We start from the raw sequence: 15,913 nt of genomic DNA on the forward strand, positions 1-15,913 counted from the left end.
CATCCCACCCCGCACGCGCCGCCCCCCGAACCGTGCCAGTGGAGCCTGGCCCTGTGCACAGGCCGCATCTGTCACGTGCCCCAGCAAGGGTGTCACCGATACCAGTCCCTTCTGCAGACTGCTGACTAGGCCATCACTTGGCCTGTTGGCTGGGAGGTGGCGGGTGGAGTCCAAGACCTGTCAGGGCCACTCCATCAGCCGCCTCAACAGCAGCTCCTCAAGGTGCTCTGGCCAACCAGGCTGTGGGGAGGGAGGCCCTTCAGCGGGCCGAGCCTGCTCCCCTGCCTACGAGTGGCGGAGGTTGGGGGGAGCCGGGTTCTTGGCCTCTTCACAGTTAGCTTTCTGAGTCTGCCCTCTAGGTGGCAGGAACTTACAGTCCCGAAAACCAGTCGCTTCACAAGTCCCGCAGGCTGCGAAGGGTCAGGGCAGGACCGCCTGAACACACACAGGCTCGTTCCCATGTGGCTGCGAGACAGGCAGGCTGTGCCCACCAGAGCAGGCTCGGCTGCCGGAGGGCAGCTGCCAACGAGCGTCTCCCAGGAGCCAGCTGCGGGGCACACCCATGGTTCCGTGTCCATAAATGCCTTCTAGGGGGTCCGCTGTGACCGGGAGGCTTTGGACACCAGCCCCTTCCGAGACCGGGCTGTGCTCTTGGCTTGCTGTCAGCAGGCAGACCTGGAGACTGGGCCCCTCTTGGTCTCTCCAACACCGCCCCCCCCCCCACAGGCTTGCCCAGCCCGCCTCTGGCCCAGGTCCTGGTGGCACGTGGGGAGGGCCGTGCCACTGGGGCAGCTTCACCCACGGCTCTTTCACCTGATCCTCCGCGCGGGGAGGGCAGACAGAACTTTCCATAGCATCGGAAAAGGTGATCTTCACCTCAAAGGAAAGTTCTGTCTTCTGTCCTCAGGGTAGAACTTTTGGTCTCCAAGCTTCGTGTAAATAAGCCAGGAGAGACTGTACCTGGCTCCTCCCCAGCGGCCAGGAGTCCGACCACCAGCCGGTCCTCCAAGCCCCCAGGGGCAGGAATGCTGAGCGTCATCCTCTGTGGGGCCCCTGCAGGGCCTGGGATGACGAGACAGCCAGAGAAAACCCACCAAGGCTGGGGGGCTGCCTCAGGGGCCCGTTCTCCGCAGTGTGTGGTAGGAGGCTTTGCGCCTAGAGGGTGTAAAATACAGGGGTGAGCAGAAGTAGATGAAGTGACTGGCCATCGTAACCTGAAGAATAAATTGTAAGTGAGGATACCGAGTGATAACAACACTAAGAAGACAAATGATACAAACAAATAACACAATAATTAGTACCGAGTACTACAACGATAAACTATTTTATGTATTCACAACTGTGAGCCTACTTTTGCCCACCCTGTTCATTTGGTGACTTGATTTTCTCTGGCTGAGACCAGCCTGATGACACAGGAGCTGGTGACCCCGCTGCCTGCCCCTGCCCCGAGGAGAGTGCTGGCCAGCAGGGGCATCTCGCCGTGGTCAGGGGCTGTACCGTGTCCCCCCACAGCCGAACGTTGAGGCGCCAACCCCAGGACGTCGGGGTGGGAGCTTATGCGAATGTAGTGGAGAGAGAGCTCCCTGGAATGCGGGGGCCCTACCCCATCCACTGGTGTCCTTACAAAGAGGGAATGTTGCACACAGACAGCACCCCGGCCGGGGAGAACCCCCTGTGGACCTGCAGCTGAGGACAGACCACGGCACCAGCCAGTGGAGAGCCCCGAGAGGGACCGCCTACAGAGCCAGGAGGTGCCGACACTTTCCCCCTAAGTTCCGGACTCCAGAACCGGGAGAGAACCAGGCTGCGGAGGGCACACCCGCCCTGGGACATCACGTCCTATCCCTGGGGCGCAGCCCCGATGGCACCTGCGTCGTGAACACGTGTCCCTTGGTAGCAGGAACCTGACCTGTGGTTTAAGGTCCCACATCCAGCACCTCGTCACGGTGGCAAAACGGCCAGCTCAGGTGTGTGGGGCTTCCCTGACCCCACAGGCACGCTCCTGGTCCAGGTAGGCCCCTCATGCGTCCTGGGCTTCCATCTTTTCTGCTGGCTCTTCCTCCACACCCAGGCCTAAGCCCCGCCCCAGGCCTCCGAGGCTGCCCTGATGGCAGGTGGCCCTGGCCCAGCCTGCTGAACTGTCTTCTGCAAGTTCCACGGGCTGCACTCCTGCAGGTGAGTTGGCACCGGGCTGGCCGCAAAGGGTACACCCGCCCCTGGGACATCACGTCCTATCCCTGGGACGCAGCCTCGATGGCACCTGCGTCGTGAACACGTGTCCCATTGGAAGCAGGAACCTACACTTGATCTTAGCCAAAAGGCAGAGAGAGAAGCGATGGTAGCAGGAACCTGGAACTGGAAATGGGGGCGGGGACGGGGGTCAGAATGGAGAGGAATGGGCCTTGTGGGCAGGGCCTGCAGAGGGGGTCTGATGGACGGGGCCGGACAGCCTGCGCAGGAGCTGAGGTGTTGGGACTCCAGCCTGGGCGGCTCTCCAGCAGGAGGGCGGCACCACCAAGACCCAGGTTTTGGTAGAAGTGCCGAGACTGGTGTGGCCGTAATGGAAGGTGCCATGCCAGGGAGGGAAGATGGCTTGGGCCGGGCCTTCTCCCCAGCACTGCCCTGACTGTCCTGGGATGGGGCAACCCTAGCTTTCTGGGAGGTGGAGGTGCCATCCCCACCGATGTCATGCCCTTCTCCCAGAGTTCCGAGGCCGGGGGCCCTCTGCTGTCCTTGGTGCTGGCTTGCCTTCCTTATAGGCCCTGTCCTTCAGGTGTTCTCAGTAAGGCACCTTCTAAGTCCAGCCATGGGGCCGGGTGAGACAGCCAGCCAGGAAGGATCTGACCCCTTTGGCCGGGCACAGCGACAGGTGGGCTGAAAGATGAGCCGGTAAACTTGATCTGAGCGTGAGGTGGAGAGCGGCTTGGTTTCAGCTCTCGTGGTGTGAGGGTGACCATGCAGCTTTATATAGCCCTCGGGGGCCCATATAAATAGGGCTGCTCTTGCAGAAGGGGCACAGGCAGCAGCTTAGGAGCCGTGCTGGAAGCCACTGTCCTAGGCTCAAGGACCCTGCCCACCAGTCTGGGTCCGGCCGGGCCCATTCTTCCCGAGCAGTAGGGCCCTCCCAGGGCAGCCCGCGCCACAGCCCCCAGGATGCCCAGCAGAACTGTCCGCTATGTTCGCTACAGCCCACGGCAGCGGCGGCGGCGGATGCTAGCCCAGCGAAACGTGCGCTTCCCCAACGACGTCCTGTTCCTGGACCACATCCGCCAGGGTGACCTGGAGCAGGTTGGGCGCTTCCTCCGGGCTCGGAAGGTGGCCCTGGACACCATCCACCCCTCCGGTGAGTGCCTGCTGCAGGGCCAGCCGAGGTCTGCGTGGGGAGGTAGGAGAAGGCCTCTGCTGTGACAGCCGCCTGCCCCGCCCTTCACAGGCCTGGCGGCCCTGCACGAAGCTGTCCTGGCTGGAAACCTGGAGTGTGTGAAGCTGCTGGTCAAACATGGGGCCGATATTCACCAGCGCGATGAGACTGGCTGGACGCCCCTGCACATCGCCTGCAGCGATGGGTACCCCGACATTGCCAGGTGAGAGGGTGAGGCTCTCGGCTCCCTCCCAGGCCCTCCTGCCTCAAGTGGGCTCCGAAAGCTGGCACTGGGGGCATAGCTGAGAATCCTCAAGGCTCGGGGAATCTCCTCTGCCCTGATGTCCTCCCTAGAGCGCATGGGAAAAGTCAGCTGTAATTCCTGAAAGGTCAGGTTTCTTACCCCTCACCCCACCTGGAAAAAAAAGAAAGTAGGTGGCTCCCAGGGAGCCATCCGGCTCCCCAGGGCTTGGACGGTTTCTCCAGGCCATGTCCCCACTGCAACGGGGGGGGGGCCTTTCACCCCAGGTACCTCATCTCCCTGGGGGCAGACAGAGAGGCAGCCAACGACGACGGCGACCTGCCCTCGGACCTCATTGACCCGGACTTCAAGGACCTGGTGGAGCTCTTCAAGGGGACTAGGATGGACTGAGCCCGGCCCTGCCCTCCCACGACCCGCACCCCGCCCCGCCGCGGGGCCAGGGCTGGCCAGGATCCCGTTAGCTGGGCACAACCCCCGTCCCACCCCTCTGGCCTGGCTTTTTCTCCAGGTGAATTTTTTATTGTTGCACTTTTTACTTTTTCAATAAACATGATGCCTCAGCCCGTGGTGGTGCCGTGACTGCTGGAGACACCGGCTCGTGCCAGCCTCAGGCTCCAGCCGCTCTCGGGGGTCAACGGACCCTGCCGTCCGCGCCGCGCAGGAGCCTGGGGCAGCCCCTGAACCCCGCAGGTCGCGACGCTACCGCCCCACCGGGGACCCCACCGCCCTGCAGCCCTGCGCGCCGGCCGTCACGTGGCCCGCCGCGCTCTGCGCGTGCGCGGCGCGCGTCACTTCCGGCCGGGCCCCAGCTGGCGGCGGCGGCGGCGGAGGCGGCGGCGGCTGAGCAGCGAGGTGAGGCGGCGGCGGCAGGGGCGGAGCGGGCGCGGCCGGGACCCGCCCCGGCGCGGCTGCCGCGAAGGGAGGGGAGGGCAGGGGCGGGTCGCGGAGGCCCTCGCGCCCCACCCACCCCGCCCCGCGCTCGGGCCTGCTGGGGGCGCCGAGGCCGCGCGGCGCGGGAGGCGGGTGGTGCGGGACGTGGCGCCCGGGCCACGGGGCAGGGCCGGGAGGGGCAGCGCGGCTGAGGGGGACCGGGGCGCCGTCTCCGGCTTTAAGGGGCCCCCCTGCCGCGTGCCCCCTGGGGCTGGCCCCGCCGCAGCCTTCTCCCCTCGGCGTCCTGTCTGCCCCTCCCCTGCCTTCCGGGGCCGGGGCGTGCGGACCGAAAGGGGGCAGCGCGGCCTGCCACGCCCTCGCGGGGCCGGGCTGCCGGGTGGAAGCCGTGGGCATCCCACTTCTCCTTACAGGAGCAACCCGGCGTGTGAAAAACTCCAGGTCTAACGCAGGTGCAAACATAGCATCCCCCGTCCGGCCCCGGGGAACTTCCAAGAGAAGGTGGTCTTTTAGCTGGACCCCCAAGGACGAGGACAGCAGTTGGGGCAGAGGGGACCAAACTTTGGGGCAGTTTATGCAAAGTTCCGCGGATGCCAGTGGGCAGCAGAGAGCGACCCTTGGGGTGCAGGTGTGGAGAGCTTTGAGGAGGATTCTGGTGGGCCAGGGGGGCAAGGCCTGAGTTCTGAACGCCTGGTCTTAATTGGGGCCGTGGGGTTTCCGAACCGAGGGATGCACACGCTGGGGTCTGTTGCTCGCACCAGAGATGCCGTTGTCACCCAAGGAAGCAGGGTGAGGGCCGGCGAGCTGCTTGGAGGCCTTGCCCCGCTTTGTTTGCAGTCCGGTTCAGCAGTGTTCTGCTGATACTGCTTGGGTAGTGGGTCGTTTTCCAGAAGTCTCATTGGCTGGAACTGGGCTGGGAAGAGCCTTGCACACACACAATGACAGGAAAAGCAGAACCTAAGAATGTCTAAGTCTCAGAAATCCCGAAGAAACACGGAACGCCCAGCTATCGAGTCATTAGTTCTCACTGTGCCGTACCCACGGTCACTGCTCTGGACAGCCGTGTCCTCCTCTCCTGCCTGCAGCACATGGTTGCGCGCGGGGCAGGAGTTTGAGACTGGGTGTCAGGCTTCGGCAGCCCCACCCCCATCCCCAGGAGGTTTCTGGGAGCCCTGGTTCCCCTGGAAGAGCAAGGTCCTGGATGCATCCACCAGGAAGGCTGCCTCGAAGACCAAGCAGGGCCACATGGAAGTCAAGGGGCCCAGGAGCCTGCTGGGGGCAGGCGGGGGAAGAGGTGGGCTCCGGGGTGCTTCTCCTGGCTGAGTCCTGGCTGCCTTGGCCCTGGAGGCCCAGAGGTTGGGGTGCAGGCTCTACTCTGCTGCGTGGCAGGCTGCTTCACCCACTGAGCCTCCGCTGTGGGGGCTGTCAGGGCGCCTCCTTGGCCCGGTGTGGGGCTGGAGCTGAATCTGTGAAGCACCCAGCGCGTCAGCCCCTGTGGTTAGCCCCTGGCCAGCATTTGCTGTGGGTCGTGGGGCTGCTGCTGCTTCATGGGCCCCACATTTTCCTGGTCACCCCCTCCTCCGAGTGGGCTGGCTCTGTCCATTTTCCAGAGCTGGTCTGGAAAATGGACAGAGCCATCAGCAGCGTCCATCAGCTCTTGGAAGTGCCTGTTTAGACAGGGCATCCTTGTTACCACCCCATTGTGGGGTGAGGAGACACAGAGGTCTCCTTCTGAGTGGTGGCTTCACATGCCTGTGCCCTCCTGGGGGCACCTTGCGGGCCGCTGTGGCCCAGAGAGGGAAGGGACTTCCCCAAGGGCAGCAGGGACGGACAGCCTTCAGCCACAGATCCGCTCAGGACTCTGCAGTGCGCCTAGAAGGCCACCAGGTGCCTGGGCAGCGGCCACAGCAGTCCACAGAACGCAGTTGGGGGGCAGTCCTCTGCCCTGACTGCAGCAGGCAGAGGTGGCTCTGTGGCAGAGACTGTGTTTGGGGTGGGCGGGGGGCCAGCAGCAGGTGGCACCTGATGACATAGACTGGGGCCACACGGAGGGCTGGACGGCAGTAGAGGGCCCAGGTGGTGTGTGGGCGGCACGTACCTGGGGAGTGGGGGTCTTGGGCAGTGGGTGTCGGTGAGATCATGCCAGCAACAGGTGTAAGGGTGAGGGAGGATGCACGCCCCTGGGAAGGGGGGAGTGATCATAGCGTGTGGCAGTGGCTCTGGGCCTCAGGGAGATGGGACACTGTCCTCAGCTCTGAGACTCGGGTAGTGGGCGCTGCAGCTCCTGTGGTACGGCGATGGGAAGGGGCTGTCGGCAGGGCAGGCCAGGGACTGCAGGCGGCAGCCAGCCCCGGGGCCAGGAGAAGCGAGAAACTGTCTCAGGGTGACGGCGCTGGGTTCGTGATGGTGCGTGGGACAGCATGTGCAGCTCAGGAGCGGAAGCAGTTGTGTCCCATAACCTTCGTGAGTGAGAGCGAGGAAGAGGACCAGGGAGGCAGAGGCCCACTGCTCCCAGGCCCGCCGCTCCCAGGCCCGCCGCTCCCCCGCCTCCGTGGCCTGCCCGGGGCAGCTGATCTCTGCCCTGCGGGACTGCAGCCCCCACCTGGCGGGCCCTCGGGGACTCTAGGGGCGTCCTGGGGCCACTCGCACTTTTCTAGGCCTGTGTCGTTCTCTCCAGCCCCTTGTCACCCGGCCCCTCCACACCCTCCTCTTTGATGGCCCTGCGCAGCACTTTCCCCTGGGTAAAACACATCCAGGTTTCCCTCGCTCCGCCAGACGCATACCGCCATGGGCCTCACCTGGCCCCAGGCCCGGCATTTGGGGCTAAGCCCCACCCACCTCCCTCACCCTGCGGAGGCGGTGCTCTGAGGTGGTGGGGGGGGTGTGATGCTGGTCCAGACAGGTCAGCTCTTTGTCCAGGTCTTCGTCACCCCCTGCCCTGGAGTGGCTGTCACAGAGCACATGTGTGTGGTTGGTTTTTAAGGTTTTATTTATTAACTTTGACAGAGGGGAAGGGAGAGAGACAGAGAGGGAAACATCAATGTGTGGTTGCTTCTCATGTGCCCGATACTCGGGTCCTGGTCCACAACCCAGGCCTGTGCCCTGACTAGGAATCAAACCAGCGACTCTTTGGTTCACAGGTTGGTGCTCAATCCACTGAGCCACACCAACCAGAGTTCATTTGACTTTTAATGGAAATTTTGGGGGTCAGAATCAGTCCCGGCCCCTTGTAGGAAGCCCAGGAGGTGAGGAGGGTGTCCCCGGGGGCAGCAGGTGCCTTAGGGGAGCCTGCCCGCAGGTCCATGAGACACCTTGGTGCCCGGAGTCCACCCAGGAGAAGGCTCTGGTGAGAAAGACCCTGGGAATGAGGCTAAGCTGAGGGGACGGGGGGGATTTGGAGGTTGCTCTCCTCTGGGAAGGCCAGTTGGTAAGACAGGGCAGGGCACAGGCTGTTGGAATCAGGCCCCCCCACCTGAGAGGAGGCGGACAGAGGCTCCTTTGAAAACGCTGCTGTTTGCCTTCCAGTCTCAGGGTGTGAGGACCTGTTGCATGTCTGGCCCCTGGGAGAGGTGCCTCCCAGGACATCTGCCCAGGGCCTCGGTGATAGCACCCAGCCACCTCCACAGGCTCCAGATCTGGCCAGGAGGCCCAGCCAGTGGCGGGTGGTATGAGGTGGTCCCCAACACGGAGACCAAGGGCTCTGGGGGTCTGGGGCTCACCTTGCAGGCCAGCTGCCCTGGGCCAAGCATGACCAGGCCTGGGGACCGCAGAGGAGAAAGGGGCGGGCAAGGCTGTGGGAGACCAAAGAGGTGGTTGGCCAGGGGGAGAGGGCTGCTGGTACCTCCATCCTGGGTGTCATTGGAGCTTCTGCCCTCTGGTGATGGCCAACAGCCCCTTGGGGAGTGTCCCAGGACGCCCGCCTGTGGGGTGGCCCTGGGTGCGAGCACAGGGCTGGAGGCTGCAGCTTGGGGTGGGGGGGGCAGGGCTCCGCCTGCTCCCAGGAGGCTGTTTCACGCCTTTTTGCTGTTTTTGGCTTGGCCTGTGGGCTTCTGTTTCCCTGGTCAGGTGTTTAAACGTGGCGCAGTTTGCCAGGGAGGACACCCACACTGTCCTCTCCTGGCCTGCTGGGAGGGTTGTGGCTCAGGGTAGGTGGGGGAAGCCCTTGTGCTCAAAGCCCCCTCACAGGGCTCCCCCACCCCCAGCAGTGGGGGGTGCCCGGCAGTGAGGCAAGGGCAGGGCTGGGGCCAGTCCTGTACAGCCAGAGAGGGGACACTGTCCAGCTGGCGAGTCTGAGGGTGGACCTAAAAATAGACTCCCACTCAGGTCTGCAAACCCCCTGGGCAGAGGGGGTGTGAACCGGCTCCGGCCCCGGGCCTCGGTCACTGGGTCAAGCCCCAGGCCCGGCAGCTTCCTCCCTGCCCACAGCCCTCCCTGCCCCCCTGCCCAGCTGGCCTCCGGGACCACGCGGCTGTGCCTGCTCCTGCATCCTCAGCAATGGGGGCTTGGTGTCCCCGTCTTACAGAGGGGCGCAGGCTGACGGGGACGGGGGACCCTGACTCTGGGGAAGGGGCTCCCCAGGCAGTGGTGGCCCAGTTCACGCATGTCCCTGCCCCTCCCCCCGCTCCTAGCTCCCCCCAGTTGAGCCTTCTGCCTCCCTAGTCAGTCGTGGGCCCCACCCTCGGGCCCCCTGGTGACAGTGAGGTCACAGCAGTGTGTCAGCAGCTTAAAGGGAGGAGGCTGGCAGGCCCCGTGTCCCTCCCCCCTGCAGAGGGTGACACTGCCTCGTGGCCTGGGCCTCCCTTTCAGAGGCTGAGGGGATCCGGCAGCAGTGCGTGTGAGCCAGACACCCAGCAATGACCAGGTGGGTCTTGGGCCGAGGAGCGGCCTCTGCCCGGGGGTGAGGGGAGTGGGACCCCCACCCTGCCCCCAGCGCTCCTCACCAGCCCGGCTCCCCAGCTCCCCCGTCTCCAGGGTCGTCTACAACGGCAAGAGGAACAGCAGCCCCCGCTCCCCCCCCAGCAGCGGGGAGATCTTCACCCCGGCCCACGAGGAGAACGTGCGCTTCATTTACGAAGGTACCGGCGCCCCTCCTGCTGCCACGTGCCTCCCCCAGCCTGGGGCCAGTCCACACGGTGCAGTTCCGGGGGGGGGGGGGCGGCAGCGTCACCAGAAGGGGCAGTGTTTGGAGCTGGTCAGGTTCTCCTGGGGAGGGGACATCGTAGAAGACAGGTGTGCACTCTGGGGGCGCCCAGGGGTGTTCCAGAGGTGGGACGTGTGCTGGAGGGCTGCTGGGAGTGGTGAGTGCTGCACCCCGGTGGGTCACCTGTGCCTCTGACTGAGCCCTGGTCAGGTGTGGACAGCAGGTGGTCCAGGCAGGGTTTCCCGAGTGAGTGGGGGTGCGCTGGGGACAACTTCAGGTCTAGAGCTGTCCAGTCTGGGGGGCAGATGCTGTGAAGAGGGGGAGTGGGGAGGCTGGGGGAGGGCCTGCGAGGACCCTCTGAAGGGGGCTGGGCACTCCGGGCAGCGGACTCTGGCCTTGGGCCAGGGATCTGAGCTGGCCCCTCCTTCCCACAGCCTGGCAGGGTGTGGAGCGGGACCTTCGGAGCCAGGTTTCAGGCAGCGAGCGGGGCCTGGTGGAGGAGTATGTGGAGAAGGTCCCGAACCCCAGCCTGAAGAGTGAGTGGGCTGGGGGGTGCGGCTGGGTCCGAGGGCTTCCTGAGGTGGCAGGGCTGGGCAAAGCTGCCTCCCGTGCGCACTGCTGACCAGCCTGTGTCCGCACAGCCTTCAAGCCCATTGACCTGAGCGACCTGAAGCGCCGGAACATGCAGGATGCCAAGAAGTCCTAGAGCCTCCGTGGGTGCCCCCCCCCACTGGCCTCTGGGAGATCCGGATGCGGCCTGATGCTGGTCTGCCCTCCTGTGGGCCCAGCTCCTGGCTGGGGGGAGGGGCCATGGGCCCCAGGACCAGGACAGCGTGATTGTGATTGATGGCCTTGGCCTGCCCCTCCTCCCCCAGCCCCCTCCTTTCCTCTTGGCGGGCTCCACTGCTAGACACTGGGAGGGTCTGGGCCCTGCCAGCCCCTGAACCCTTCTGGGCCCAGCTGCCTGGGTGTCTCTGGAGCCCCCTGGCTCTGCCTGCCCCCAAGGACTTGACCCTGACTCTTCCTGTCCTCTTCCCCACTGCCCCACCAGCCCCTGGCCCCTTCCAGGATGAGGACAGAGTTGAGAGGGCCACTGTGGTCTCCTGGGACTGTGGGCCTGTGGGCCTGTGGGCCTGAGTGCCATGTTTATTCCTGAGGTGGCAGGAAGGCAGGACGAGAGCAGCCCTTCCCACCGCTGCCGTGGGCCTCTCACCTTGCTGCTCCTCTGACATGGACACAGGGGAAGCGTGTGGCCCTCCCCGCCCCCACTGTCCAGCCTGGCCCCTTCCTTCCTGCATTAGCTTCTGGGTGGCACCGCCTACCAGCCTGGGACACCGCAGGCACCCTCACGGGGTCCTGGGCACCCAGGCTGGGCCCCTGGTGTCTGCTGCCCCCTGAGGCAAGGCTGTGCAGGTGCCTGGCAGGTCTTTTGTGTGGTGCACTGCAGGGGTCACTGGGGCTCTTTCCCTGTGACTGGAGCCTGTGACTGGAGCCTAGGACCGGAGAATAAAGGTGGACAGCCGTGGTTGGCCTCCTGGCGTTCTGTCCTTGCAGCCCAGCAGTGCCGGAGACCCAGATTCATGGTCAAGGCCCCTGAGCCTGGAAACTTAAATCCCTGGGCTCCCCAGGGGGCTGGACCTTGGGGGTGGAGGCCTTCTGGAGGGCAGGGACGGAGGTTCCTGCAGGCTGCAAGGGGCCTGTCCTCCTGGGGGCTATGGGCCCCCCAGAGACCCTGCGTACGCCAGCCCTGCACACCCGGACAGCCAAGGTGGCCTCCGCCAGACACACCATGCCAGACCGGAGTTCACTTTGGGAGCATCATTTTCTGGAGGGGTATCGATTGCCCCCCCAGGTGGCTCTGGGAGGCCTCTCCCCTGGGGTGGTCCTGCAGGAAGGACAGTTATTGCGTGTGTTGTAGTGGGTTTTACTGAGAGGAAGGGAGAATCACTGATCTCTTCCACCTGCTGACGTGGTCCTTGATTGCTGAGTGTGCTCTGCCTGGGGGTCACACCTACAGCCTGGAGGGACAGGATGGTGCTCCAACCACACAGCCACCCAGCTAGGGTCGGTGGGCTCACGCAATGAGTGGCCACCCAGGCCCATTGCCCGAGGGTGCTGGCCAGCACCAGACCCTGAGCTGAGTCCCCACAACCACTGGGCCTCCTCTGCACCCTTGAGATCTGTGAGGGTTTTAATGCCCGCTGGGCTGGGTTGCCTGAGCTGCCCCCCACTGTTGGGCCAGGAAGGGGTGTGGGTGCCCTCCAGCTAGGGTACACATCGCACCCCCCCACCCCAACCCCGCCTACACCACCGAAGATGTTGTGGTGCAAGGCAGGGCCAAGGGTGGCCCCCTGTGCTGCCCTCAGTGGCCAGCAGGGGTCCTGCTGGGGCGATAGGTGGTGGGTTGGACCCCCACGGGCCTCTGCTGTGTGTGCAGCCTGAGTGACATCTCGGCCTGAGTTTCCTCTCCTGGAGACGGGTGCCTGCCTCTGAGGGCACTGCCCAGGGCAAGTGCCTGCTGCCACTGTGGGTCACCTTGTGGGTGCACTGGACCGCACCCTCGGCCTTGGCACCGTGAGCACAGCACACAGGACTTAAGGGGCCTGGACCACTGCTGCTGGTGGCCAGGGGCCGTCACACTGCCCTGCAACTGGAGTGTCTCTTCTGGAAAATGCAGGTGTGGGCTGTGGAGGTCCAAAGGGTGCTGGCACCTCTGTGCAGTGCAGTGGGGGTGTCAGTTAAAAGTGGACTGTTCTCAACACCCAGCTCCCTGCGGGTCTTTCATCCCTCCACTGGGGCTGGGGTCGAACCCCGGCCTGAGCACCTTCCCGCCCCACCGGCTCACTAGTGGTAGTCCTGCTGGGCCCGCACCCGCTACCCACCAGGGTAGGCCCCTGGGACACCCTCGGGCCTTTTCTTTCACACACACACACACACGCACACCTGCCAGTTCAGCTTTTCTGTGGGGCGGGGGAGACAGGACCTAACCCGTGGAGCCCCAACTCAGACCTGCCATGCCAGGCCCCTTCCTCACACGGTTCCTGGCTGTCCAGGTGCCCCTGTGGGTGGGCAGCTGGTGCCGTCACAAGTGGCAGTGGGAGTGTGCCCCTGCTGGGAGGACTGGACGGGCTGTTGCCGCTCCTCCACTCGCCCCCACACTGCCCCGGGGCAGAGAGGGCAGCTGAGGTGCAGCCTGTGTCCTGGTGGCCTTGGGGCATGTCCCTGCCTCTGCCGCACCCCACTCAATGGTGTGGTGTCAGGCTGGGCAGCTCCAGGGGCAGGTTTACCTGGTCCTCCAGTCGGCGTGCACGGCCTGGCTCTGGTCCACTCGCTGTCGTGTCCCTCCCGTTCCCTCGTGGTGGGTACCGAGCCCCCCCGCTGTGTGCACTGAGGGTGAGCAGTCAGGTGGCGCCCAGGCTGCGTCTTCCCTCGGGTCCTTTCCTCTGGGTTTGGGTTGGGGCCCCACCCCCACCTCCGCACTAGGCAGCAGGTTTCCCCTGTTGTGGGTTGGGTGGGCTGTGCCCTGTGGCGGTGACAGGCCCTTCTGTCCCTGAGCCTTGTGAGCTAGGTGGCCCTGGAGGCTCAGTGTGGACAAGGTGTGGGGACTGGAGGTACCCAGTGGGAGCGGGGTGTGCGGTTCAGGGTAGGGGGGCCCGGGGCACTGCAGGCACAGATTGGGAGTTGTGGGAATGTTGAGTTCTGGGCTTGATGAAGGAGGGAGGAGGGCTGAGCCCCCCGCCCTGCCCCCAACGAGAGGCATCTACCTCCAACCTGCAACGGGTCTTTGCTCTGGGTTTACATCTCCAAAGAGCAGGTTTTCCCATTTCGCATGCCTGCCCACCCAGCCGAGCACCTTCCCGCCACCCCCACCCCCCCACACAACGCTCTTCTTTCCTCCACAACCTCATCACCACGGAGTTTACACCATGACACCCGTGTTTGCGTTCAGAGCTCAGCCATGTGGTGAACTGAATTCTCTTTCCCTCCCAACTTTTTGTTTTCCTTACAGTCACTAATTGCCGCTTTCTCCCCGTGCTCAGTTTTCTGTGCACTGACACCAGTGAGGTCCTGACTCCCACTAGGCCTGCCCAGTCCCCTCTCCGTGTGTTCTGTCACTTTGGCCCACTGGGGGGCATGTCCCTGCAGCCTCTAGGTCTGACCTGTGTGCCCCCGGCCCCATGTCCTCCCCCCTCGGTGTCCACTGTTGGCCCTGCAGCACTGGTGGGCAACTCCGTCGCTCTTCTGGGGGAAGGGCCTGAGGGGAAGGACTGGGGTGGAGGTGGGGGAGGCATAGAGCTAGGGACAGGGCGAGGACCTGGCGTGCCTGTCTCCCCGGATGGAGTGATGAAAGGGGGTCCCCCCACGCCCCCCATCCCCGTGCAGGGCCGCCTGGTCAGAACCGGGGTGCGCTGGCTGCACAGGTCCACCCCCACCAGGCCTGCACCTCTGAGCCTGAAGCCGCTGACCTGCTCTAGTTCCCTGGGGACAGAGATGGGGCAAAGGAGGGCAAGGGCAGAGGGAGCCAGGGTGGGGAGGCCGTCGGAAGGCCCCTAGGTGAGGACACAGCCCCAGGCGGGCGCCAACCCCGAGTTCAGCTGGCGTGAAGGAGAGCCAGAGCCGTCCCAGCACCAGTGGCTGGCGCCGGCTTCCCGGCACGCAGGGCGGGGGTGTGGGCGGGGCGTGGAGGAGAGCAGGGCGGCGTGGGGGGCCTGAGTGGAAGGTCAGGAGCTTCGGTCCTCCTGCCGCTCAGCTTGCATTGCCCCCCTCCCCGGGCTGCACCCCCCACGAATCACAGGGGCTTTGGCCGTGCCCCAGGACTTCGGGAGAGCCTAGTCACCCCTAAGTAGCCTCCCTCCTCTCATCGCTCCCCCCTGCCGCGTCTCGGCCTGAAGGGGTGTGGATGGGGGGCCTGGGCTGCTGGGGGTGCAGGCCCCCCCAGGAGGGCCCCAGTGCCTGTCAGTTAGTAATTCTATTTACCTTTCCTGAGAGGCCTCCTGTCCTCTCATCTGCTCCAATTAGCGGGAGCAGTCCCAGCCCGCGTGGCAGGGGCCGTGGGCACCCCTCCCCCAGGTCTCCTGGCAGCTCCAAGGGCAGGGGCATCTGGCTGGCCTGTGTGGCTTCTGCTTTTTGCTCCTGTGCCTCACTCCACACCACGCACACACCCCAGCAGGCACCTGGCGCCACTGCAGGGTGCACTCTGGAGGGGCAACTGACTGCAGCCCCGAGCAGCTCCCTGCCCTGGCCTGGCCTCTAGCCCCTTTGTCAGGCCCACTGCGCCCAGTAGCTGGGCCTTGAGATGCATCCTGGGCTAATGCCCACCCCCCCCAGTGCGTGCCTGGCTCTCTCCCCCCCACCACCCGCACTCAGCTCCCTCCCGGCAGTGTCAGCCACCCCCCACCTGCCAGGCAGGGTGCCCAGCACCCTGCAAAGGCGGTGTCTGCGCTGCACACAGCTGCCCTCGTGGGTGAGGACCTCGTGGCCACACCCCCGCCAGTGAGAGCGCCTGGCTGTGCAGGGGCCTGGGCGGCGTTGCTGTCATCCTCGAGGGGCACTTTCAGCAGGGGGCCCATTTCTCTCTACTTCACCAGCCGTGCCACCTGAGACCCGTGCAGGTCACTACAGCCAGGACAGAGCTGAGAGGACACCAGTCCAGGACAGGAACTGCCTGGCAGTGCCCCCACCAAGCCTGAGCCCAGCCCTGGTGGGTGTTCACAGCCACAAGGAAAAGTGTGATGTCAGCCCTGGCTGGCATAGCTCAGTGGATTGAGCACGGGCCTGCGAACCAGACGATCGCGGTTCGATTCCCAGTCAGGGCACATGCCTGGGTTGCAGGCCGGTTCTTTGCAGGCCAACTACCAGCAGGGGACGCACAAAAGGCAACCATACATTGATGTTTCTCTCCCTCTCTCCTTCCCCTCTGAAGATAAATAAATAAATAAAAATCTTAAAAAAAAAAAAGTGTGATGTCAGTTCCTCCCTCGGCCATCACCCCTGTCAAGTCCTCTTGATGGCAAATGTGGACCCTCTGGGGGTTGGGGGCCAAAGCTAGTGGGGGACTTCCACTCTGGCCTGGGGTGGGTGGGGGTCAGGCCACCTGAACTGGAGGGGAGGGGCACTGCCAGCCACCACTCACACTTAGGGACTCCTCAGGTGTTCTGTGAAAATGGGGGTACCAGCTCAAGGGGCAGGGAGACCCCCCCTGCGGCTGCTTTGTTCTGCCCCGCGGCCCAGGGCGAGCCCAGCGGCCCTACGAGCACAGCAC

General features: G+C 64.7%; 2 protein-coding genes across 2 annotated transcripts; both read left to right on the forward strand.

The window, feature by feature from the left end:
- Positions 1-2,996: 2,996 nt before the first annotated feature.
- On the forward strand, positions 2,997-4,183 carry PPP1R27 (protein phosphatase 1 regulatory subunit 27). The gene is made up of 3 exons (XM_037069145.1): positions 2,997-3,343; positions 3,434-3,584; positions 3,890-4,183. The coding sequence occupies exons 1-3, from the start codon at positions 3,154-3,156 to the stop codon at positions 4,011-4,013; spliced, it is 465 nt and encodes a 154-aa protein (XP_036925040.1). The 5' UTR covers positions 2,997-3,153; the 3' UTR covers positions 4,014-4,183.
- A 273-nt stretch (positions 4,184-4,456) lies between these two features.
- On the forward strand, positions 4,457-11,176 carry MCRIP1 (MAPK regulated corepressor interacting protein 1). Its single transcript, XM_037069191.1, has 5 exons — positions 4,457-4,475; positions 9,318-9,372; positions 9,468-9,586; positions 10,086-10,187; positions 10,293-11,176. Exons 2-5 carry the CDS (start codon positions 9,365-9,367, stop codon positions 10,355-10,357), a joined length of 294 nt encoding a protein of 97 aa, XP_036925086.1. The 5' UTR covers positions 4,457-4,475; positions 9,318-9,364; the 3' UTR covers positions 10,358-11,176.
- Positions 11,177-15,913: the final 4,737 nt, after the last annotated feature.

The sequence above is a fragment of the Sturnira hondurensis genome, unplaced genomic scaffold (genome assembly GCF_014824575.4).
Source record: "Sturnira hondurensis isolate 20B ecotype Veracruz unplaced genomic scaffold, ASM1482457v3 Scaffold0001221, whole genome shotgun sequence".
NCBI classification, from domain to species: Eukaryota; Metazoa; Chordata; class Mammalia; order Chiroptera; family Phyllostomidae; genus Sturnira; species Sturnira hondurensis.

Bases quoted from the DNA above. Each gene is read 5' to 3' on its own strand.
- PPP1R27 (XM_037069145.1), top strand. From the start codon at position 3,154: ATGCCCAGCAGAACTGTCCGCTATGTTCGCTACAGCCCACGGCAGCGG. The intron at 3,344-3,433 runs GTGAGTGCCTGC...CGCCCTTCACAG, and splicing joins GGACACCATCCACCCCTCCG to GCCTGGCGGCCCTGCACGAA. The intron at 3,585-3,889 runs GTGAGAGGGTGA...CTTTCACCCCAG, and splicing joins GGGTACCCCGACATTGCCAG to GTACCTCATCTCCCTGGGGG.
- MCRIP1 (XM_037069191.1), top strand. The intron at 9,587-10,085 runs GTACCGGCGCCC...TCCTTCCCACAG, and splicing joins CGTGCGCTTCATTTACGAAG to CCTGGCAGGGTGTGGAGCGG. The intron at 10,188-10,292 runs GTGAGTGGGCTG...GTGTCCGCACAG, and splicing joins CCCGAACCCCAGCCTGAAGA to CCTTCAAGCCCATTGACCTG.